Source organism: Lissotriton helveticus, chromosome 9 (genome assembly GCF_964261635.1).
Source record: "Lissotriton helveticus chromosome 9, aLisHel1.1, whole genome shotgun sequence".
Classification (NCBI taxonomy): domain Eukaryota; kingdom Metazoa; phylum Chordata; class Amphibia; order Caudata; family Salamandridae; genus Lissotriton; species Lissotriton helveticus.
Genome location: NC_136070.1, coordinates 1278909562 through 1278935215, shown reverse-complemented (window position 1 = coordinate 1278935215; position 25654 = coordinate 1278909562). Strand labels below are relative to the sequence as shown.

Below are 25654 nucleotides of genomic sequence, written 5' to 3'. Positions count from 1 at the left end.
GTCCCAAACGCTTCGAGGGATAATATAGGCACACCCAAACAGATCTCAGACAATTTCATAGGACAGAACCGCATTTCTAAACAGACACACAGCATTCCAATGCGAAGTGCACACGCAAATCGGACAGTACATACATAAATCCGTGCAGACCTTGTAACATTTCATAGGCAGTACATACAGGTCCTAAAGCATTTCATGGACAGTGGCGACACTTCTGAACCGTACCCCATAGCGCCTAAAAGGAGAGTGCAGCATTTCTCAAGGGACACCAGAGCGTTAAATGGACTATACCAGCACTTCTAGCCAGATCACCACAAGGGACAGTGCCAGCCACGCAAAGACGTTTTAAGACATGGGCAATGTGGGCTCTGGCCCAGGGCCCCAGCCTTTTTAGGGGGCTCCTTTTAGAGCCAACTATGTTATGTCTCACCCTGATGATCTTAAGTAATTCTTAAACACATTTTTTAAATACCGTTTTCCTTTAATTTATTTGGAATGTGGTTGATTGTTACGCCCCTGTCATGTTGAAATAATTACACTGAATTTATGAAAATGTCACACATCGCAATCTGAAACCTTGGCAGCTATGCTAAGTCTACCACACACAGCACATTTGAACATCTCAAAATTCCATGCCACACAATTCAACTATACATAATTTAACCCTACAACATTCCATAATGCATGATTACAAATTTAAAAATTAAAAAACACATATTTCCACTTCACACCATACCACATAATTCCACATCACATAATAACATTCCACACAACTTAATACCACTCCAAACCACATAATTATACTCCACACAAAACAATTCAACTACACATAATTCCACTTCAACCTATATAATTATACTTCACACAACATATTTACACTCCACTCCGAAATACATTATTACCCTCCACAAAATAAAACTCTGCAACATGCTGCATAATTCCACTCCGCACAATTATACACCACACCATGCCACATAATTCCACACGTCACACAATTCATCACGCAACATAATTACACTACACATAATACAACTCAGCACCACGTAGCAACATTCCTAATGCCACTCAACATAATTTTCACTCAACAGCGCACACTTCCACGTCACACAAATTGAACTCTACACATTTCCATTCCACACCACATAATTCAAATCAACAACACAATTACACAACAATTACACAACACACCACATACATCTAATCTACACCACAAAATTCCACATCATGCTACAATATTTAACAGCACACCTCATAAGTAAACACCACTCCACTCCACAGCACACTTAAACCATTGCAGATAATCTCTCTCCAAGACACACAATCCCACTCCACATAATTCTAGTACACTCAATACCACACAATTACTATCCACATAATTACACTGCACACCATGCCACATTATTTCACTACACAGATCCAATCCACAGAATACAATTCCACAGCGAACTATTCCAATCCAAACCATATATGACTTGCATATATTGCAAAACCATATATTGCAAATGTGTGTTTACCATCCAGTGCCTCCCAGCAGATCCTGTTCCTGGAGGAAGCTGCAATCCTTCTCTGGCCCCTGTCAAGTCTCCTCTGTGCTGCCTCATCCAAAGCTTCTCAGAGGCTGTGCCCTGTGGAGAATCCTCTCTCTTTGAGGGCCCCCACCCCCACCCTTCTCAGGGTCCTGAGCAGTGCCCTGCCCTGTGGTGAATGCTGTCTCTGGGGCCCCACCCCCTTCCTTCTCAGGGTCCTGAGCAGTGCCCTGCCCTGTGGTGAATGCTGTCTCTGGGGCCCCCACCCCTTCCTTCTCAGGGTCCTGAGCAGTGCCCTGCCCTGTGGTGAATGCTGTCTCTGGGGCCCCACCCCCTTCCTTCTCAGGGTCCTGAGCAGTGCCCTGCCCTGTGGTGAATGCTGTCTCTGGGGCCCCACCCCCTTCCTTCTCAGGGTCCTGAGCAGTGCCCTGCCCTGTGGTGAATGCTGTCTCTGGGGCCCCACCCCCTTCCTTCTCAGGGTCCTGAGCAGTGCCCCGCCCTGTGGTGAATGCTGTCTCTGGGGCCCCCACCCCTTCCTTCTCAGGGTCCTGAGCAGTGCCCCGCCCTGTGGTGAATGCTGTCTCTGGGGCCCCCACCCCTTCCTTCTCAGGGTCCTGAGCAGTGCCCTGCCCTGTGGTGAATGCTGTCTCTGGGGCCCCCACCCCTTCCTTCTCAGGGTCCGGAGCAGTGCCCTGCCCTGTGGTAAATGCTGTCTCTGGGGCCCTACCCCCTTCCTTCTCAGGGTCCGGAGCAGTGCCCTGCCCTCTGGTGAATGCTGTCTCTGGGGCCCCCACCCTTTTTCCAGGCCTGGTGCTCTCTGACTGAAGAGAAACAATATCGGGCCAGCGTGTGCAGGCTGCTTGAGAGAGATGAGCAAGCCTCTCTCTCACAGCTCTCTGTGGGGGGAGGTGTTTGTTACGCCCCTGGCAAGGTGCAGGGCTGAAGGGTCCCAAGGCCCTCTGTGTGCCCCCCCCCTGTCGTGTCCACGCAGTGGGCACCATACAAAGAATTGCACGCAGGACACAGGTCGGTGTATTCACTATTCTTTATTCTTGTACTCGGTGCAGCTGGTCACACGCATCCGTCCCCGTGCTCGTCCTGATCAATACTGTCCTCTTCCTGTCCCCTGACCGGATGTGGTGTCCGGTGACCTGGTCACCTCCCTCATGACCCACAGGGTCCTAGTGTCCACTTCCTACTTGTCAGGTCGCTACATCTCCCCCTTTGTTGCAAACAAATGTTCATGATGCTGTTCTCCTGATCATTTCCGCCCCTTCAACCCTTGACCGCATTTGCCTGTTGTCGTGGTGAGAAAAGAAAGAAAGATGGAGAGAGAGAGAGAGAGAGAGAGAGAGAGAGAGAGAGAGAGAGAGACCTTCTCCCCAGTCTCTGTCTCCTACGTTTTTCTGCTTAGTCTCTTTGTCCCCTTGCATCCCTTCCTTGATCGTTTTCTGCCATCGTCTTTGCTTCTGCTTTTCAGTTGTCCTCCGCCTGCTCCCTTTTTTCCAGCCTCTCTTCGTCTTGATCGTTGTTCTCCGCCCTGCGTTTTGCTTCTTGCTCCTCTCTTTCTATGGCCGCTCTTTGTTGTGTTTGTTCCCTCAATGATTCTTTTTTGTTCTCTTCCTCTTTCTCTGGTCCCTGTGTCTTCTCTTCGCTTGCTCTCAGTACGTCTTTTGTCTTCTTCATATGTCATCGTTATGAGGCCCATCGTTTGAGCGGTGCTGTTGCTCATCAGGCATGGTCCTGGGACATCGCCTTTTAGAACATGAATGTCCTCCTTGTTTATTTTGTCCTTGTACCTCAGTTCCTCTGTGAACTTTCCCAGGTTCGTTACCTCTTTCTTTGCCCCCCAGGTAAAAACCTTTGCCGTGGACGCTCTCAGCGTCGGCTTTACTTCCATTCTCTCGTACTCTGATACACACATGACGTTGCATGTTGCACCACTGTCCAGTACAAAGTCTGCTTCATGCGCTCCTACTCTTATCTTTGCATAGTCCGTCTTTCCTCTGGTGTTCCTGTCTGCTGGCTGTGTTGTTTCTCCTGCTTCGTCTTCCTCGCTCCGTTCTGTGTGCACCTCCGACATGTGGTACAGTTTTTCTACTTTCTCTTCTTCCTCTTCTTCGCCTGACTCTCGTGACAAACTTCTCCTTTCGTTGTCAACATACCTGACGTATCTTGTTGTCGACTCTTGTTGTCTTCCTGTTCTTCCCCTCGACTCTTGTTGTCTTCCTGTTCTTCCCCTGTCGTCTCTGAATTGTGCGCTTCGGCACATACTGGCGTAGTGATTTCTTCCACCACATCTTCTGCACGTCTGGCCAAACGCTGGGCATGTGCCTCTGTGTGGAAATCCCATTCCGCACTTGTAGCATGTTCCTTCAAGTTGTCTCCTCTCTTTTTGTTCCCTCCAGTCATTCTTCCCTCGGTCTGTGCGATATCTGTGTGTCGTAAAGTGTGCGTTTTCGATTTCAACGCTCTTCCCTCTTTCCATTTCCTTGGCATGTTCCGTTGCTCTCGCCTCTGCTCTCGCTAGTGACAGGATGTTCTCCAATGAGGTCGGTTCCTTGAGTATTCTCGCCCTGAATCCCGTGTCGCGACAGCCTTCTATGATCCTTAGCCTTATTGCTTGCTCGTTATCGAATTTGTCGAACTCAAAATGTGTCACCAATTTTCTCAGCCTTGTCGCGAAGTCATCTAGTGTTTCGCCGACTTGTTGACACGCAACGGTAAATGTATATCGTTCGAAGTCAATGTTTCGTTGTGGGTCGAATTTGGCTGTTAGGCATTTCCTTAGTTTTTAATATGTTTTTGTTTCTTCGGTAGGCAGTGTCACCAGAAGTTCTTCGATGTCATCCCCTGCTAAATTCAGCAGTAGCCCTAGTTTCTTTCCGTCTGCTACATCTGTATCTTCTACATATCTTTCAAACCGTCTGATCCACTTCTCCCACCTTATTCCTGCTTGTGGCTCCGATAAGTTGAACGGTAGTGGACTCCTGTATTGTGCGCTGGGCTTTGGATCCGCCATTCTTGCCTTCTTCCCTTTATCTGCTCTTTTTTCTTTTGTTCACCGTTTCTTCTTTTCTCTTTTGTCTCTTTTATTTTCTTCTTTTCTTCTTCTTTTACTTTATTATAACCTGTTCTATTTTCTTTTCTCTTTTGTCTCTTTTATTTTCTTCTTTTTTTCTGCTTTGTTTTAGCCTTTTCCAGGCTTTCCTTGAACTTTTCTTGTGTTTTTCTGCCTTTTTCTTCTTTGCCTGACTCTAAAATGGCCGCTCTGTTGATTCCTATGGCCCTTCTTTCTATTGTCCTTTTTTTCAAAATGGCCGCCCGTTTCTCGCGAGATTTCGCGATCGAAATCTCGCTCGCCTGACTCAAAAATGGCCGCTTCCCCGATCTCGCCTCTGATTGGCCCAGCCGCCTGATCCTAAAATGGCCGCCGAGACTCTCGCGAGAGCTCGCGCCTCTCTTTCAGGATCGCGCCCTTTCCTTAGTGCTTACCGCAGTTTGCTGGTGCTTCCTCAGAGGCGGTCGGGTGGGCTCCGATGTCGCTTCTTTTCGCTTTTCGTGCACATCCAGGGTGGGCACCTGGTTCTTCCTGATGACTTCGTCTTTTTCGTCGAGATGTACGTCGGCTCGGATCCCACCTTCGTCGCCAGTTGTCGTGTCCACGCAGTGGGCACCATACAAAGAATCGCACGCAGGACACAGGTCGGTGTATTCACTATTCTTTATTATTGTACTCGGTGCAGCTGGTCACACGCATCCGTCCCCGTGCTCGTCCTGATCAATACTGTCCTCTTCCTGTCCCCTGACCGGATGTGGTGTCCGGTGACCTGGTCACCTCCCTCATGACCCACAGGGTCCTAGTGTCCACTTCCTACTTGTCAGGTCGCTACACCCCCTTCACACAGAGTTCTACCATCTCTCTCTCCCCTCTGCATTGCTTCTTCCATTGAACTGCCCTTTGACCTCTCCTGGTTGCCGTAAACTATTAAATTGCAACTGTTTCCTTTTTGAGCCCGGCTCTTCAGAGCACTGCTACCTGCTGGAAGAAAGGCAGAAGCTAAACAGACCTGATGCATTCATTGCTCACGCCTGTGCTTCAGCACTCACTTCAGTGGGGGGCGCAGGGGGCCCCTTCAAATGTAGTGAAGCCTGGGGGCTCCCCGCACCGCGGGGGCTGCGGGGGGCTTTGTTACGCCCCTGTGTTGTACTTGTGTCACCAGTAAGATCCACAGTATACTATTTACTTCTCTGTCAGGCCATACATTTGAGCCATGTTTATATTGGTCACACTGTGACCTATATAAAAAGAGCTGGAATTTATGGCCTGACAGAGAAGTAAATAGTATACTGTTGATCTTACTGGCGAGCAGTCACGGCCAAACTAGGGCCAAGTTACAACGCCAGTAATAGTACTGTGACCGGCACAGGACTATTAGTAATGCAGTTAAAGTTTGTCCTCACCTCAAGATCCTGCCCCTTGCTTACCTTCAGCGTGCCGCATTCCTCTCGTTCCACGTTCTTATGTTGTGTCAAGTGGCACGTGTCAAGGTCTGTGGAGCTCCTTGCTGTAAACTTCAATAAATCTTTATTCAAGTTACTTCCTGGCCCGGGTCGCGTCTGACTGCCGGAAGTCGGCCCAGCATTAGTTTTGACACAATTTATTTTGTAAATACTTGAAGACCCGGCTATTTGCAAAGTAAGTTCACTATTTTTGTGGCTGTAGGAGAGGAGTTTATTTTTTAGTACCAGCCGATGCCATGAAATTAATTTCAAAAAAGCTAAAACTACACCGAATTGCTACATACTTCACGAGAAAAGTGTCACATGCCTTCCAACATTTTTCGTTTTATTTAAAACTGACAAGGTCTCTCAAATCAAAAGTTTGAGGAAAAAAAGAAAAGTTTAGCTGAGGTTTGAAATGAGGAAAGTGAGTCTGTCAGCTTTACGACAAATCTCTGGCAACATCTTTCATTTATTCACCCCAACTCATGGTTCAGCCCTGGCTCACTCGCTGCGCTCTCTCACCGTGGTGCGCTCAGTGTCACTTTTACACCTCACCACTTTCAAATGTCACCAGCCGCCACTGCTAGAATCCTGCTCGCTGAGAGATGAAAGGTCCCTGCCAACCAGAAAAAGTATCTTTCCAGGAGGAGCAAGGTGTAGGGTGTCCCAGATGTCTGTGGGGCACCCAGAGGACACGACTTGACAGGTGTTGTCAGGTCCGATTCAACGCCAGGACCTGCCAGCTCTGGCATGGGTCTGTCACTGAGACCCTGACTTCAGAGACACTTACCATAGGTTCGTCTGAAAAGGCAACAAGCCACTGCCGCTCCACTCTGCCAAGTGCTCTATCACGTTCGAGCCCAGCTGATGAAACAAGAAACCCATGAGACCTGCCAGCTGTCACATTACCTCTCCTGCGAGAGGGTGCGAGAGTGCCTGAGGCCAGGCAGTGCGGCTGATCTAACGCGAGACTGTTCCGTTGCTGAGTGATACGACTGTGAACTGTGACTGTGAGAACTGAGCCACCTATTTTTAAGTAATGTTGGGGCGGATTCACAAAACTAACTTAAGACAAAATCCTAAACTTACTACTTTTGGTATTCACAGAAGTTAGGATTTTGTCTTAAGTTTGTCTTAAGACAAATTTAAGACAAAATCCTAACTTAAGTCTGTCTTAAGACAGACTTAAGACAGACTTAAGACAAACTTAAAACAAAATCCTAACTTCTGTGAATACCAAAAGTAGTAAGGTTAGGATTTTGTCTTAAGTTAGTTCTGTGAATCGGGCCCATAGACTGCACCTGAGATTTAATCACACCACTATCTTATACCTCATGCGGGTGAGTCACAAAGACTTGGGAGAAAGGTGGATTGGGGAAGACCTGGTAAAGGCTAGAGAGCTTATAGTTAACTGGGAAAAGTTTTGCCAGATTCCTTAGGTGTGATCTGATTACAATGAAGGGTGGGCGTAGTGTGCGTAGTGAGGCTACGCGAAGCTTCGTGAAGTGGGGGGCAGCTACGCCCACCCACACACTTCGCGTAGCCCCACTACGCGCTGCCCTCCTCCCTCCCGCTCTCTTCTACAGGCCCAAATTAATTTAAAATAGAGTAAAAGTATATTAAAAAAGACTTACCTGATATGCGGCGTCCAGGGGCTCCCTCTTCTGCTCTCGCGCCGACTTCTTCCAGCAAAAAGCGCATGCGTGGGCGCCCGCGAATGCGCGTTTCATGCGAGAAATAGAGCAGAAAAGGGAGCCCCGGGACGCCGCATATCAGGTAAGTCTTTTTTAATTTACTTTTACTCTATTTTATATTAAATTAGGCATGTAGAAGAGGGCGGGAGGGAGGTGGGTGGCGGGCAACTTCGCTCCGTCCACGGGTGTGCGTAGTGTTGCCTACTACGCCTACTTTGCGAATCACGAAGTAGGCAACACTACGTACACTCCATGGACGGAGCAAAGCACTGCGCCCAGGGTTAATTACAATGAAAAGTTATGAATGGGAAGACATTCTCAATTTGCGATTACCAAATTACCATTGTGCAACATTCCGTCCATCATCTTGTGTGTTTTGCTGTTCACCCTATGTGGGAAGGGTATGCCCAGATGTGGGTCCCGTGCTCACTATGCCACTGGAGTCAATCTATCCTGGCTGATAAAGGCTGATAGCCAGAAACCGGTCCTAGGATGCCTGATTCCAGTCCAGGGAAGACATGGCTTGACAGTTTGGGCTGGACTGTTTCCATGAGGCACAGGGTCAAGACTGATTTGCATATGGCCATGTGTGAACTGGGGTGGCTTGGTGAGCAAAATAACGATGGATTAAACCCAGATCTGTGACTGGGGGTGAATGTTGTGCAACATTCCGTCCATCATCTTGTGTGTTTTGCTGCGCACATACATGCCCTAAGGGCAGGTGTGTGAGCCACATGGCACTTAGAAAAATGCAGAAATGTGTATTTTTCTAGGGATTTGCAAATTACCACCAACTTGAAGTATGGTGGTCATTTGCGAAACCTTTAAAGCAAGATCGCAATTTGTACCAGCTTCCTGCATTGCATTTACAGAATCGCAAATTGCGATTACCTAAATGCATTTGCGAAATAGGTAATCGCAAAAATTGTGATTCCCTATTTTGCGAATGCCTTTTGGGATGATACGTTACAAAAGGCTTTTTACCGTTCGCAAATGGGCCGATTTGTGCGACCGGTAAAAGGCTTGATACATCTGGCCCTATAACTGCTGAATTTCTGTGGTTTGTATTGGTGAAATCTGAGCATAACTTTAACGTCTCAGTAACCTTTGGTTTTAACAGTGAATTTCTTAGGTTTTTTACATTTTATTTCATAACGTCCCTGTAACCTTTGGTTATATATATATATATATATATATATATATATATATATATATATACTACTATTATAAAGCAAGAACTTTGGACCTTTGAGGCGGGTAAACTCGGGAACCACAGCGCCAATCCACACACCCGATACATGATTGTAATGGTGAGGGTGTGCAGATGGACATAGGCTACATAAATGTAAAAAATATACGTTATTTAAAAAATTGATGATAAAAAAAAGTAGTCCCTTGCAAGTAGCGCCGGCTGCGACCTGCGTGGTGACATCAGGAGTGCGGGGAGGAGCGGCGTGCAGGAGTGGAAGAGGAGCGGCGGACATCACAACGTTTTTGTTCAAGGAACTAAGGCAAGCCACTTGGCAACTGTCTCTCGCCAGCAGCAGGCTTGTGCATTCCAGTTTATGAAAGCAAAAGTCCACTGGTTCTAAATTGCGGATTTTTAGGTCCCACTACAAGTGTATGCAGATACCCCGAGCACCTGCCTGTTTTGCGGCGTTAAAATCTGCTAAATGCACAGACTCGCGCTCAGAGAACACAGTGAGATGAGACCCAAATTCATGGGAATGTCAGGGAATAAAGTTAGCGCACAGTGTGTGGGGGAGAGAAGATGAACTGAGCTGCTGAGCGGAAGTGAGGAGGAAGGAACCTACAGATGGCGGAATCCTGGCAGAACGGCCAGATCCCGACGCACGGGGGGTGACTGCAGGCGTCGTGCGAGCGCCGCCAAACCTCTTACATGCAGTAGCAAAACCTTTTTTAACAAACACATCGATTTTCGTGCTAATGAACTCGAAATACAGGTTGCACGTGCATCAGTCAGGTTGTCTCGAAAAGGAGGAATGCAGGCATGCATCTAGCGAATGTTTACACATAATGCACTTTACGTTGAGAGTGGGCGCAACCTAAACTTGCAAGCCCCAAGCATCTGAACATAGTTAGTCTCCGTAAGAAATGTAGAGAGCACGGACACAGATCACTTCTAGCCTGCATGCGCGGTGTGCATATGCACCTAGGTCCGGGCCTCTTGGCCCAGTGACCAATTAATCCACCGAAGGGATCAGTGTTTGACCTTATGGTCTCAAGTAGAAATCCTGATAGGTGCACTCAGCCCTTCTTCCTTCGACGGTCGATAACATGGGCACCATTGAGCTGGGTAACAATAAACACCTGTTATTCAGAGCGGGGAGGAGCGGTGAGGAGCGGTGGACAGGCGGTGAGGAGCGGTGAGCGGCGGATGAGGTAGGTTATTTATTTAATTGGGGTAGAGTCAGTGCGGGTGTGGCAGAGTCAGCTAATAGTATAGATTTATTAAGGAGCGGGGAGCGGGGAGCGGCGGATGAGCAAAAAACAAAAGCAAACGTTACATTAAATTAAGCAAGCGGATGAGGTAGGTTATTTATTTATTTATTAAGGAGCGCGGAGCGGCGGATGAGAACATTACAAGTGAGCAAAAAACAAAAGCAAACGTTACATTAAATGAAGCAAAAGCAAAAATGACAATCGTGAGCCAAAAAAATACAAGAGCTAGCAAACGGTGCATTACAAAAGTGACAATCGTGAGCGTAGCAAACGGCGAATTACAGGAGGAAAAAGTGACGTGTGCAGGTTACAAAAGCATATAAAGTAAACATAGAGGTATAATACTGCAATATATGGAGGAAGGCTCCGGGGGACCCACGGACAACGTCGGGGCGGCAGGGGGCCTGAAGCCTAATTGCTCCCGGACAACGTCGGGACGAGCTGCTAGTATATATATATATATATATATATATATATATATATATATATATATATATATATATATATATATATAATATGCAGTACAAAATTTGTGCTTACTTCAATATTATAATGAGATGAAATATTCTGAATAAATGCTTTTAGTTTACCAGGGTCATCAAAGGATCATTAAGTGCCTTCATAGGTAATTTTGCATAGGCAAGGATGTAGAATGTCATAGTGAATGTTCAACTGTCTCATTTGAGGTCGAAGGGCAAATGATTATTTTCTTCGGTAATTTGTAGCTTTAGAAAGGTCTTGAGAGATAAAAATATTGTGACCAGACCAGGTGACATTTTTCTTTAGCTGCCTTCAAGAAACGCATCACAACCGTGAAATCCAAAAATAGCATTATGATACGTCTAGGTCTAGTAGAATGAGGTTGAGGCTGACCTAGACGCTGCGCCCATTGAAGACTTGGGGGCTGATTCACAGAACTAACTTAAGACAAAATCCTAAACTTACTACTTTTGGTATTCTATTCACAGAAGTTAGGATTTTGTCTTAAGTTTGTCTTAAGACACACTTAAGACAGACTTAAGACAAAATCCTAACTTAAGTCTGTCTTAAGTTTGTCTTAGGACAAACTTAAGACAAAATCCTAAGTTCTGTGAATACCAAAAGTAGTAAGTTTAGGATTTTGTCTTAAGTTAGTTCCGTGAATCGGGGCCTTAGAGGCGGAGTATTTTGAAGATCCAGAAGGTTAGGTTAGAATTTCTTCAAGGAAGCAAGAATATTAGGACCCTTGAGAGTATCCGGTAATCCATATAAACAAATATTAGTACTTTTGTTCATGTTTTCAAGATCTTCAGTGTGTAATTTAATTTTTTGGACTTCTTGCTCCAGCAAAGGAATCTTAGTGACAACATTTTGAAGATCGCTTATATGTTGTTCCATTTTAAACATCTTGCCTTCCATAGCGATCCACCGATCTTCAATCTATTGATGCTTTTCATTAGTGACACTCATGAAAGGCTTCAGACCCAAAACTCTATTTAATTACTATGGGAAACTGGCCTTTCTGTGTCATTCCCTGTTTATCTGTGGTATAAAGTATGGCTTAGAATATTTAAAACCTCTAAAGCTGCATGTATCACACAATCTCTATTTTTTGTTTATACTAGAGCTGAATTAATGTTTCTCTAAATTTGCTCCAACTACTTCCCCATTTGGTTGATCTAGTTTCACCCCTGATCTAACTGTAACTCATATTGGGGCCGATTCACAGAACTAACTTAAGACAAAATCCTAAACTTACTACTTTTGGTATTCACAGAAGTTAGGATTTTGTTTTAAGTTTGTCTTAAGACAAACTTAAGACAAAATCCTAACTTCTGTGAATACCAAAAGTAGTAAGTTTAGGATTTTGTCTTAAGTTAGTTCTGTGAATCGGGCCCTTACTCTACTATTGTCCTCATGTGTTTAACTGTTGGAAAGCTATATGGTCCAAATGTTTAAAGATCTTCCAATGTAATATTCAATAATCAAATCAGAATGTTTTCTTTTGATCCATTTCACCTGTATTTGATCATATTTCACCTAAACCTATGTTGTTTGATCTTTTCATTTCCCTTGCTTTTAAGGTTATACTTTCCTGTTGGAAAGATACTTCTGAATCATCTATATAAACATGATGGAATTTTACTTGTCATTAACTTAAAATAGTCAATGTTTCTTCATTATTGATACATCAGAATGTTAAAGCAGATCAATAGGGATTACCCTTTACTACATATTTATCGCCTCACTCACATGTAGCTTAGTTTTCATTTATCTAACTCTCTCTGGCTTTCTCTAGCCTTTCCACTTTCTTCTTTCTTTCTCTTTCCTTTTCTTTACTTTTGTTCTATTTTTCAGTCTCTCTACTTCCTTTTATACAAAATAATATGACTGACTTATACTCATAAATGTATGTTATTGGTTTTAGGATCCTTAGTAACTGTATTACTATATACGTTCTACTGTCATTGTTCTACATTTATTATGAATTACTATTGCTGATGTATACCTCTTCAATAACAAATATTTAACAAACAAAATATATACAATGCAAGCCTATTGTCTTGGTCATGGGGTCACCACATCATTATATAAAGGCAAACCTTGTGGCTTAGTCCACATCAGATATTGGCTCTCTTGCCCTGGTAATGACAGCATTATCAAGTAACATGTGTACATCCATCTGTTAGTGTACTTCAGTGTCAGTGCCTGATTGGCCAATCTTTATTTTCAAATGTGATTCTTCTCCTCTTTTTATGTTAATGTTTCTAAAGAGAATGCTAACGCTCTCACGACAGAGCTAACAGGTCGCTTGCTTGCGGCTCATTTCATCTGATTGCGTAACATCCCACATGGCCACATCCTCTAAACCAGTGATACTCAAAGTACGGCCCGGGGGCCGCATGCGGCCCTCCTGACCTTACTCGACTCAGCACTAACATGAAACAAAAAAGTTAAATATACAGCAAACACTCATTTAAAGGTTAATTGCAGTTAGGGAAAGGAAGTAACTAGGCCCTTAACTTTAGTAATACCTTCATTTGTAAAGACAGCTACTCGATATGCATGCTTTTCTTCCCCTACACCCACTTTACACCCCCCGCTGGCATTAGTGCGGCCCTCGGTTACACCACATTTTGTGACCCCCAGGAAAACGTTTGTGAGTACCCGTGTTCTAAACCAAAAGACCGTTATGGAATGCTTCTGTCCATGGAGCATCATTGTTTTAACATTCCCACACATCGGATCAAACTGTGGTGGCCATGCTGGAACTTTAAACCAATGAAAGACTATTTACAATACTTCTGCAAAACTGGCACCCGCTGCGTTGTTTAGTGTCATTATTGCAAGCATATGCCCGCCTTGTTTAAGCAACCGCATGTTTTGCACTAGTATTCTTTTAATTTATCTTGCATATGTTGTTGAGTTTGTGTGTGTTTTTTACGGTTGTGTCAGAGGGTGAATGCAGGAATCAGTGGATGGATAGATGAATGAGTGCAAAGATGAATGACAGAGTGCAAAGATGTATGATTACGTATTGTGTGCCTAAACCCATCTGAGGCACAAAAGGTACTTGTATTCATGCGCCAGACCTGTTGGCATTGCCAATGCTTATTTAGGGTTTTGAAAGGAGATGTTCATTGAGAGTTGCTTCTTAAATGTTGTTTTTAAATATTGGGGAGAATTGTGGGTTTTATTAGAAATTTTGTTTGGTTATGCTCACTGTAAGTTGTAGTTAAATGTTGTTCTTTAATGTTTCCTCATAGAGTATGTATTGTTTTTAAGTTTTATGGGATTGGTCCAGATATAAACTTGATTGACTGACTGATTGGCACTTGGAGTTTCTTTTCTAGACCATCTTGTTCTTATGTTTTTAATATATCTAATCTGTTCCAGAAAGAAGCGCTTCGTTGCTGTCAAAGTCGCAAAGAGTGGGAGAAAGTTCTCTGAAGCGGCACTCGACGAGGTGGCCCTACTCCAATGTGTAAGCGGCGTTTTCACAGATCAGATGCCTGTGTTTGTAGTTATGTTTTTCAAATCTTTTACAGTGAAGAGGACCAGTTGAAGACACTATGGCAAGGGGAAGGCAGGTGAAAAGAAATGTTTTGGTAACCAGGGACATGTTAAGGATTTTGGAAGCTCTGAGTAAAACATAATAATAATAATCCACATTTGTAAAGCGCACAATCACCCGTTAGGGTCTCTAGGCGCTGGGGGCCGTCGGGAAGATTAAGCAAACTATTGCCCAGAGTCACATGGTGCTGGGCTAACCTGCCGCCGGCGCTGGGGATCGAACCGTGATCCCCAGATTCCAGCGTCAGTCGCCCTGGCCGCAGCGCCACACCTCTCCATCATTTGAGCCCCAGTGCTCTAAAAACCTCTGAATGAATGATCCATTTTCAGCTTATTCACATCCTCTGCAACTATGGTCTGATCACTGACGACCCACATGATTGACAGGTCTTCAACTGGGCCCAACCCTGGAAAGAACAGTCTCTCTCTAGCTGACCGGCTCCAGAGAAGCCGAAATGGGAGAGGCCTGAACAAGCTCACCGCCCGCCAGAGTTTATTGGCAGAATAGCCACGTCTGAAAAGATTTTCTGAAGGGAAGAAGACTTGGGGGCAATTTTAGCAAGGGCCTTATCACCGCTTGGCGGCCCTTTTTGCTGATAAAGCGGCGATATTTTTATCGCCCTGTTGGCAAGCCAGCACTAACATGCGTTAGAACCAGCTTTTCGGCGTTATCTGCCGGTTTTCCTATCGCCTCACATGCCAGTAATAATTATCATTAATGACATGCAAGGTAGGCGTTCCTTACAAAAAGCACATGGAAAAGGTCGCTCAAACAACTTCGCTCTATTAGCAAAGCTGTCCCGCGATTACAAAAGTCACGCTAAGCCCCATCATCACAATATTCTATCGCCTGATTGAAACCTGACTTTCCAATAATGCCTATGGGAGGTGGATTGTAAGGTTAAGTCCACACTCCCCGTTTACCAAGCCTGACATTAGCGCTGTGAAATCATCGCAGGATTTCACACACTAATGTTTAATATTGCCGTCTATCGCAGGATTTCACATTGCCTGTTAGCTAAGCGTTGCTAATACGCCGTTAACACTGCAATGTAATCCAGCGATAGCCGGCGATAATTAAAATCGTGCTAAGCGCGCATTGCCATTTTTTTCACAGACTGTAGATAATATGGCCCTTGAAGTTTCTTTCAGATATATGGGAAGAGTGTTCCACAGTTTGACCAGGCAGGTTATGAAGCTTCTGCCGCTCCATGGTGACCGTCTGAACTTTGAAACAATTATTTTCTTATCTGTAGAAGAGAGCAGCCTCCTGGAAGGGGTGTACCAGGTAAACTCGGGTTTAGGTAGTCGGGCCGGAATCATGCAGAGCTTTAAACACAATCTAGAGTCCTATAAAGTCGGTTCGCTTCCTTCTAGGCGGCCAGTGTAGCTTGACCAAAGCCTGTGAGGCTGCCTGGCGCCTGAAAGTCCCAAGCGACAGGTGGCTGCTGCATTCTGCAGAATCTGAAGTTTATTGAGGAGTCTTTGCTGCATGTTCAGGAGAAGACCATTGCACTTATCCAATGTGGTTAAAACAAGAGCAGTGACCACTGTTTTTAGAAGATCCGGGGGACGAAAGGAAGCACTTCCTTAATGACCCTCAAGGTGTAGAAAGATGATGAGGATCACAGAATTGGTTTGGCCTTCAAAAGACAATTTATTGTAAAAAAGAATCCCAACTTCCTGACTTTACTAGCCGGAGCCCAAGGTGCCTAATTTTTTTTTATTTTTTATTTATTTATACATTTTCCAGTAGGTATAGTTAGCATGTTTACATACATTATCAAGTCAATCGCACTTCTCACAATATGCAGTTGGCAATTGTACTGGGCACAACATCATGTAACAGTTAACCCGTTGCGTGCGCGCGTCGGACAACGGCAGTCGCGAGCACTACCTCGGTAGTGCTGCACACTTCCATTGGCTGACGCGACCCCGCCCACTTAATTGAACTCCCGCAGCAGAATTTGCACCGTGGTTAAGGAGTTCAGCTATCAATTATCCACCTTATTATTTCCCCAAAAAGAGAAGAAAGACAGGAATCATGCATTAGGTTGGAATAGGTCAGGGCGTGTACGTAAATAGTCTGAAAGAGGTTCCCAGAAATTAGTAGGCTTAGCGGCTGTGGGTAGTTCTTCTGCGTAGAGCAAAAAATTATCCTTACGATATATAGAGTCCGATATTCGGCAGTCTACAGTTGGTGTTGTCGAGCTGTCCAAAGATGCCTAATTATTGAGGCCACCAACATGGGGCCCAAAAAGAGATATATCTTTGCGGAAGAGCAGGACCTCTGTTTTTCCTGGATTCACCTTGAGGCAGTTATCTTTCATCCAGATCCCTACTTGCTGCTATGAAATCTAGTGGCTGTATCCTTGGGATTGCTGGGCCCTGAGGAGACAATTTGGGTGGCTTCAGCGTATGTTATTACCGAAAAATGAAAGGATTTCAAAGCTTGGCCACAGGGGTGACATAAAGATTAAAAAGGGTGGCACTCAGGGGGGAAGCAGCGTTTACATCGCATGTGCTACAACGCATGAGATTAGAACGCAGTTGTTACAAAGACCACGTTGTTACAACGCAAACCATTACAACGCAAGTTGTTTCTATGACTTGCTGTAGGGGGCGCTCTAACCTAAGGAATAGCATAATTTACTATTCCAACACCTTCCCTACTGTTGCACACGCTGAAGTTGGAATAGTAAATTATACTATTATTAAACCCAGCGCGCCTCCCTCCAGCAAGTCATTGAAACGACTTGTGATGTAATGGTATGCGTTGTAACAACGCGGTCGTTGTAACAACCGTGTTGTAATCACATGTGTTGTACCGCATGTGATGTAACATCGCATATTCCACTCAGGGATGACCCGTGAGGCAGCCCACACAGTAAGCCGAAGGAGTTAGAGACAAATTCGTTATAGCAACAAATTGTTCCCTCTCGGACAGAAATGATTTTAGGAGCGCAAAACCCACTCCCCTTATTCCGATATTGTAGTGACGATCAATCAAGAGGTCATGATTGACCGTGGCGAATGCTGCAGAGAGATCTCACAGGACGTGATCAGCCGTACCTCCTGTATCAAGGGTGGCTCTTAGAGCTTCGGAGGCAACAATAGGGCTGATTCGGTACGGTGCTCACTCCTAAAACTGAATTGTGTGGGATCAAGTAGATTGTTAGAATTCATGAAAGAAGCCAGGGCCATAATATCAAGAAAGGGCGATACATTATCTCCGCTTTTATCGGCAGGAAACTGCTGCTAAAGCGGCGATAATGGGCTTGATAATATGCCCTTGTGAATTCCCTTAGAAGCCCAGGTTAACCCCAGAACCTGGGCTTCTAAGGGAATTTTCAAGGGCATATTATCAAGCCCATTATCGCCCCTATAGCGCCCTTTCTTGATAATATGGCCCCCGCTTCCAAATTAATTGGCTTTTCTACTATTTTAGCCGAAAATGTAAGGCATGAGATGGGTCGATAGCTACTTGGCTCCTGCGGGTTAAGAATGGACTTTTTTTATTGCTGGAAGAATAGATGGTCTTTTCCATTCTTTGAGAAAGTCATCAGAACTAAACATTTCATTGAAGATGTTAACAAGATAAGAGCATATTGTCTCAGGGGCTAACTGTATTGTTTTTTGGGGACCAGGGTCCCATGGGAAGCCTCATTTAATGGTACAGGCAAGACATGATACCTGCTGGACTGTCAGTGGGGAAGAGGGGCACAGCGTGTCTGAGCTCTTGCGAGGAGAATCAACGTCTTGAGCCGCTAGGGCTGAATGATTATTAGCAGCAAAAAATGATATAGACATCCTACAAGCCCCTTTCGACACATTTGCGTGCTATTGAATCACTTCTGTGACGCAACGGTGGCGTAAACCATGCGACATGTTGCACCTTATTTGCAACGTGACGCATCGAGGCAGATGCGTCACATTGTAAATCACTGCGCCACATGAAACCTGCATCAGGTGTCAGGTGGGCGTTCCGTTGCAGGGTGGGTGTTCCATTGCAGGAAAGCCTTTTAAAAGTGACGCAGTGAAATATACATGACGTCACGGAGTCAGTTTTATGACGCCACTGCGTCAAACCCTTATGCCTGCTTGAAGTAGGCACAAGGAGTGACGGAGCACGTTAAGTATGGGCGGCCCCTGAGTATTGCTGGAGTTGCGTCGTGCTTGCAACACGACTCCAGCAATGCGCCGCCCTGACGCCACTAGATGCGACACACATCTGCCTATCCTTGCGCCGCGGCGCGCCGCATTGTAAATGCAACGCATCCGTGGTGGCGCAAGGGGAGAATTGCGTTGCATCTATTCTGGCACATCCCTGCTGATTTGCAGAGATGCGCCAGTCCTCGTAAATATGCCCCCCTCTAGGGGGCGCTAGGTGGCGCCGGACCAAGATGGCCGCACTGACGTGAGGCTCTTGCCCAGTCGAGCCACATTGCTATCCTTCACGCCATCCTGACCAGCCCTAGCTTCTCCTGCTCACCGGCAACTTCACCCCCTCATTGCGGGGACTGCTCCGGTGTCTGTGTGACACGCGCCAAGCTCCCGGAGCCGGCTCTACCCGGCCTAGAAGGTGTCTGCGGCTCCTCATGCTCACCCGTCCCCTTGCCTGCTCGGGGTATTCCAGCTGCGGCAGTCCGGGGCTTCGCAGCCTGGTCGGGCGGGCCCCTCCCCCTATTCCTGCAGCGGACTGAGAGCCCGCCTTCTGCCTCGGAGCTGTCAGTGCGAGCGTACACTGACCGGGCGGTGCGCCTGAACCCTGCCGGACTCCTGTACCTCCCGACGTCCTGCTGCCTGAGGGTGGAGCCACAAGCGAGGTACGGGGGACACACAGCCGCTGATCGCTGCCGGCCTAGCGTGGGGGGACGAGACTCGCCTTGCGGAGCCGTCCGCCTGGGAACACGTCCTGTCGGCTGCTAAGCCTGTCCCCTGCGCACCCCCCTCTGCACGTCGTGGGAATCCCCTGCTGCACCTGGCGAGCTGACACTGACTTTGCGTGGCTTCCCCCCTCACCCGCCATCTTCCCGCCGCATCAGCTAGGCGCGGACATCTTGGGTCGGAACTGATTATGGTGCGGATTTTCTGACGGGCAGTGACGCCTCTCAGTACCGGATTCCCGTACCTAGTGCTCGCCCTGGCGCTACACGGGGAGCTCTCTTCTTCACTCCCTTGACGCTTGCTGTCCATAAAGGTCAAGACATCTGCTGGACTCCCGTGCCCCCTGACGTCCTGCTGCCTGCTAGTGGAGCCACAGGCGAGGTGCGAGGGAGACACAGCTGCTGGTCCCTGCCGGCCCTGAGTGGGGTGACAAGACGCGCTTTGCTGACTCGCTTCCCTGAGCAGACGCCCCATCGGCTGTCAGACCGGTCCCCTGCGCTCCTCATCTGCACACCACGGGAGCCTCCTGCTCATCCTTCGGGCCGGTGCTTGCTCTGCGGGGTTTCTCTCCTCACCCGCCATCTTTCCGCCTCTTCAGCCGAGCGCAGCCAGCTTGGGGGAACTTATTTCAGGCGCGGATTTTCAGACGGGCAGAGGCGCCTTTAAGTACCAGCTTCCCATCTCTTACGCTCGCCCTGGCAGTCTAAGGGTGGCACTCTTCTTTACTCCCTCGACGCCTGCGGTCCATACCCGTCACTGTCTGCGCTGACTTTGCGGGGCTCGGCTCACCCACATCTGCAACCCCTCTCCTTGGAGGGCTGGCGGCCATCTCTGCTGCTGCGTCCCGGACGCCTCTTCGGACCATGGGTCGCAACGATGCCAGGCAGTCGAAAATCCCATTCGAATCGAGAAAAACTCCCAAGGCGACGCTGGGGGTGGAGGGGAGCCCCTCTGCATCGGCCCCCCCCCTGAGGAGGACTGGAAGACTCTCCTGCTGGGTATGAGGCAAAGCCTCTCGTCCATTGACTCCAAGATCGATACCATCAATACCCGAATGGACAGCGTGGTAACGAAACTCGAACTCCACGATACACGGCTTCAGGAGGCGGAGGAAAGGATCTCAGGTTTGGAGGACAATGCCACTTCCTCGCATCGCCAACTCACAAACATGGACAAACTGCTCAAACTGATAGCGGACAAGAACGAGGACTTAGAAGCGAGATCGCGCCGGAACAACGTCCGAATTTTGGGCCTTGCGGAGTCCACCAACACCGGGAAGATGGAGGTGTTTGTCGAAAACCTCGTCACAGACCTGTTTGGTAAGGAATCCTTCTCCCCTCATCTCATAGTAGAGCGTGCCCATCGCTCCCTGGCTGCCCCTCCTCCCCCGGGCCTCCCTCCCCGGCCCATAATAGCACGCTTTCTCAACTATAGAGACCGGGATGCGGTCCTGCGCCGGGCGAGGGAAATGAAAACTGTGCCTTATGAAAACACGACGCTCTCCTTCTTCCCGGATTTCACTCCGACTGTCCAGGAAGCCAGGCGCAAATTTGCGGGAGTGAAGAAGAAACTGCAGTCACAAGATATCTCTTACGCCATGCTGTACCCGGCGAAACTAAAAATCTTTCATCAAGGTAAACACCACTTCTTCCAGAACCCGCAGCAGGCCGAGGACTACCTTAAACACTGCAAGAAGACCCAACACGGGGAGGAATTCACCCGCAGACGTTCTAGATCGGCCTCCCCGCTGTCACAGCAGGACTGACAATGCATGGTGGCCCACAAGTCGCTTGTACCACCTTGATAGGATCCCGCAGCACTGGACACTAAAGAACTGTGGTGAGATCTATGCTTTACTACATTTATGGCTGGACTGTATGATCTCTGTGTGCTCACTAGACCACCCCCGTCCCGTTGAGCTAACTAGGGAGACCTGGTTGTAAGCGGGTGAGAGTAGGGAGGTGGTTGGCAGGTCTGTAGCCCCTAGCTCGGACCCCCAATGGGTATTCCCCATGGTACCTCTCCCCTATTGGCTGAGGTTTCTGAAGCCGACTGTTCGGCCTTAGTTAAAGGTTGGGTATGTTTTTGGGTGGGAGGGAGGGACAGTACTACACGGCAAGTTGGGGTGGCCGTTGTGGGTGGGATGATGCTCTTGATTTACAATGTTACTGATGTGCACATTTGGGGCTGTTGTGGGGGTGGACTGGCGGTTGGGGTGGGTGAGCGAGATTGCCTACTTACTATCTTTTACACTGTGGCTGCCCGCCTTCGGGTCATATTTAGCTGTACACGGGTACACTTGGCGGAATGGGGGACGTGAGGCAACCAAACTCGATGCAACAATTTTGCCTCATGACATGGAATGTCAGGGGGCTCAACGACCCGCGCAAGAAGCGGCAAATATTAGGTTACCTAGATCGACATGGGGTATCCATCGCCATGCTGCAGGAAACGCATTTACGGCCAGACAGCTCCCCTTTGTTTGCTTCTAGGTGGGCCTCCAGCAGAGTTTTCTCCTCCTACTCTAACTATGCCAGGGGGGTTACTATCCTGGTTAGGCGGGGGATTCGCTTCATACCAGCTGGCACCGAATCGGACTCGGGTGGGCGATATTGCATGGTGTGGGGGATGCTCTACTCCCATTCAATCCTTCTTGCATGTTATTACGGCCCTAACACAGACGATACCTCGTCGCTCCTTACCTTGTGGGGCAGGATCCAAACCCTGGGTATTAATCATGTCATATTAGGAGGGGACTTCAACACGTCCTTGACACCTAACCTCGACAGGTCCCACCCTCAGGCTCTACACTACACCCATTCCCAACGCACACTGTCCGGACTTATCCGGGACCATCACTATATAGACGCCTGGAGGCACCTCCACCCCACTCTCACTCAAGGCACCCACCACTCGGCGATCCACTCTACATGGGCCCGTCTAGATTATGTGTTCCTCTCGGCTGGCCTTCTGCCTTGGCTGGAGGATGCGCTTCACCTGGCCAGAACTTTCTCTGACCACTCGCCTGTCCTCCTTACCATGCGCATCCCTGTCACTGTCTCCCCCTACCTGAGTTGGCGCCTTAACCCTGCCCATCTTACGGACTCTGCGTTCAAGACGGAATTAGAACAGGACATTCTAGACTTCTTTGAACGCAACACGGAATCTGTTTCGTCTTTCACCACTGTGTGGGAGGCCTTCAAAGTCACGATTAGAGGCTTGTGTATTGCGAAGGGTGGGGGAGTCCTGAAATCTCTAAGAGGGGACTTGTGTAAATTGGAAGCTGAACTCCAGCTACTCGAACGAGACATGACTAGAGACCCACGTGACCCTCGGGCCAAGGCCCTGCTCAGGGATAAACTTAACGACTACGCTGAAGCAGCCGGAAAAGAATGCAACTTTCTAGGTAAGCCATACACGGCTCGCCTCTATGGAGAAGGGGACAGGCCTGGCAGGGCGTTGGCCTCTGCGATCAAACCTATTAAGTACCGAAACTATGTCTCGTCCCTTCTGGACGAACAGCAGACTCCTCAAAGCGAACCGACGGAGCAACTGCGAATTCTCACGCAGCACTATTCGGCACTGTACGCTTCTCACCGGCAGTCGACCCTAGACTTGCAGTCTTATCTTGAAGACACGGCGGTCGCGTGGCTCGGCACCTCCCAGCAAAAGTTTCTCCATCACGAGCTTGAGCTTGACGAAATCAAGGACGCCATCATGTCTATGAAATCTGGCAAATCGCCGGGCTCGGATGGGCTCCCAATAGACTTCTATAAGTCGTACATTCACGTACTTGCCCCTATTCTGAAGAGAGTCTATTATTCCGCCCTGGAAGAGGGCGAGTTGCCACTCACGATGCGAGAGGCCCTCATAGCTTCCTTATTGAAACCTGGGAAGCCACCAGAGCATTGCGATTCCTACAGACCTCTGTCGCTGCTCAATACGGACGTGAAAATCCTGGCTAAAGTGCTTGCGACACGTCTGAATTTACTGATGGAACGCTTGGTCCTACCGGACCAGGCTGGATTCGTCCCCAATAGGGCGACGTCCCATAATTTACGGACTCTGCAAGCGGTCCTACAGGATATTAACCCTAGGTGTGAGGCTGCGGCTGTCTTCTTAGACGCAACGAAAGCTTTTGATTCCCTTGAGTGGGACTACCTGCTTGCCCTTCTGGAACGGATGGGGAATCCCTTCTCCTTCCTGGGGTGGGTTAGACTGCTTTATTCCAGACCCCAGGCCTCTGTGTTGCTGAATGGCTCTCGTTCGGCCCCATTTGAGATCCACAGAGCTACCAGACAGGGCTGCCCGCTCTCTCCGGTCCTTTTCGCGATAGCCATTGAGCCACTAGCGGCCAAACTCCGGCAACACCATAATCATCGGTCCCTGATTTACCCGGACCGGCAGTTGCTGATCGCTTTGTATGCTGACGATATGACCCTCTACATTGACAGACCGGGGGAGAACCTTAACCCTTTACTACGAGAGGTAACCAAGTTTGGAGCCATATCAGGGATTCAGATCAACTGGTCTAAATCAGCCCTCTTTCCTCTGACCGACAAAACCGTCCCCTTCCCGCTGGATTACCCCCTAATGTGGGAGGCAGACGAAATAAAATACCTGGGCATCGTTGTGACCAGGGACCGGGAAGCCCTTATCAGAGCCAATTATGGCACTGCACTCGACAAGATAACTGACTCCATTACTAGGTGGATTCACCTCCCCCTTTCAATGGCGGGGCGCGTGTCCCTTATAAAGATGGTCGTTCTCCCCAAGCTTCTTTACCTCTTCACCAACATCCCGTATTCCCCAGGTGCCAACTTTTTTCGTATGCTGAATTCCCAGCTGACCCGCCTGATTTGGGGTGGTAAGCAGGCGCGGCTCAATCTCAGGACACTGATGTTACCATTCCACCAAGGCGGGTTTGATGTCCCGAATTTCCAACTCTATTACGACTGTGCCCAGGGGCACTTCGCCACCTACTGGCTACACCCCCCTCCCTTCATGGCTCACCTAGCGGTGGAAGATGGCTATATGAGGCCAGCTAAACCGTCAGGGTACCTCTACACTCCCGCCCGCGTTGGTGAGCGCGACCCTACCACGGTTGAGTGTACTGTGCGAGCCTGGACCCGCATTGCGGCCCGGATGGAGGTCACATTTCTCTACTCGCCGCGCATGCACTTAGCGCACGATCCCAGACTGAGCGTAGCCTGCGAGGAAATTGGACGGCAGCTTTTGAAGAAATATGCAATGCACACCTGGGGAGACCTGTATCTCGAGGGCCGATTTCGGACCTCGACCCAATTTTTTGGAGACACAGCACCCTCGGTTATGGACTCCTTCCTGTACACCCGCCTACGCCAGAATGTACGGACGGCCACGCCTGACTTTCCCGCGGAGCCGGACACTGTGGCCCCTTTACATGCTCTCCTGCAGTCCGAACCCCCGAGACATGTGGTTTCTATGCTCTATGCCAGCTCCCGGGCCCCCCCATCCCCCCGGACGCTCAGAGCGCGTGACGACTGGGACAGTGACCTCGGAGAACCGTTGTCGGACGAGTTGTGGGAAGAGAGCTGCTCGCACACTTCTGCGGTCACAGGCAATGCGCGACTCAGACTTGCGCACTATAAATTTCTGCACCGACTCTACTATACCCCTGCTAAGCTCTTTCGCTTCGGGTTACGAGATAACGATAGATGCCTGCGCTGTGGTTCTGGAGGGGCGGATTTTTTCCACCTGGCCTGGGTGTGTCCTGCCGTGGCCTCGTATTGGACAGATATGTTCAAGGCACTGGGTGACATGGCGGGAGTTGACCTCACACCATGCCCTAGGATTGCATTACTAGATCTCCTACCCCCTTTAGTTAAGACACACCGTAAATTCCTTGCACTGGGCTTTCTGCTGGCTAAAAGACATGTAGCATGTCGTTGGGGCAGGGGCCGAGCTCCCAAATTTAAGATATGGCTTTCCACGATGACGACGTGGCAGGAACACCTGCATGCATATGCTGAACTGCTCCCCCCGAAGTCGCGCCCTAAAGACCTCTGGGCCCCACTGACCTCGTATCTCCTTTCACTTCCAGAGGCGGACGACACCCGAGTGACCGTTGGCGACCCTGTCGCCTAGGAGTACCTCTATCTCAAGACCGACCCTCCCCCTCCCCCCCCCGCTTCTTTGGCCCCTCTAGTCTCCTCCTCCCTTCCTTGCCTTACAAGACATTGTCCTCATCCACGCAAGTAGCAGCGCTTCTGTTGGACAGGCCGCATGGTCGGGCTGCCCCCCCTCCCCGCAGTAGGACCTGGACCCTGGCTCTCCCTGCACCCCCAGCCAGAGTCCCTAAACGACCACCCGAAGTACCCTGCAATCCCTCCACTACAAGACACCAGCCCCGGACCCAGCTGGCCCGGGTCACCATCCACACCACGACATCGAACCGGCCGCCATCTTGGGGCACTGCAGCACGAGGCCGCGTGGCCTCAACTCGACCCTAACCCTGGGCCCGGCCGGCCCCGACATCGGGGCACC

The 25654-nt window shown here is 48.5% G+C and overlaps 1 protein-coding gene across 1 annotated transcript in view; it reads left to right on the top strand.

The window, feature by feature from the left end:
• LOC144780823 (SRSF protein kinase 3-like) overlaps positions 1–25654 on the top strand; it is a 202413-nt gene that overhangs the window by 95486 nt on the left and 81273 nt on the right. Inside the window, exon 4 of the mRNA XM_078659326.1 lies at positions 14066–14153. Within this exon, the coding sequence (XP_078515452.1) occupies positions 14066–14153 (88 nt within the window). The remainder of the gene's footprint in view (positions 1–14065; positions 14154–25654) is intronic.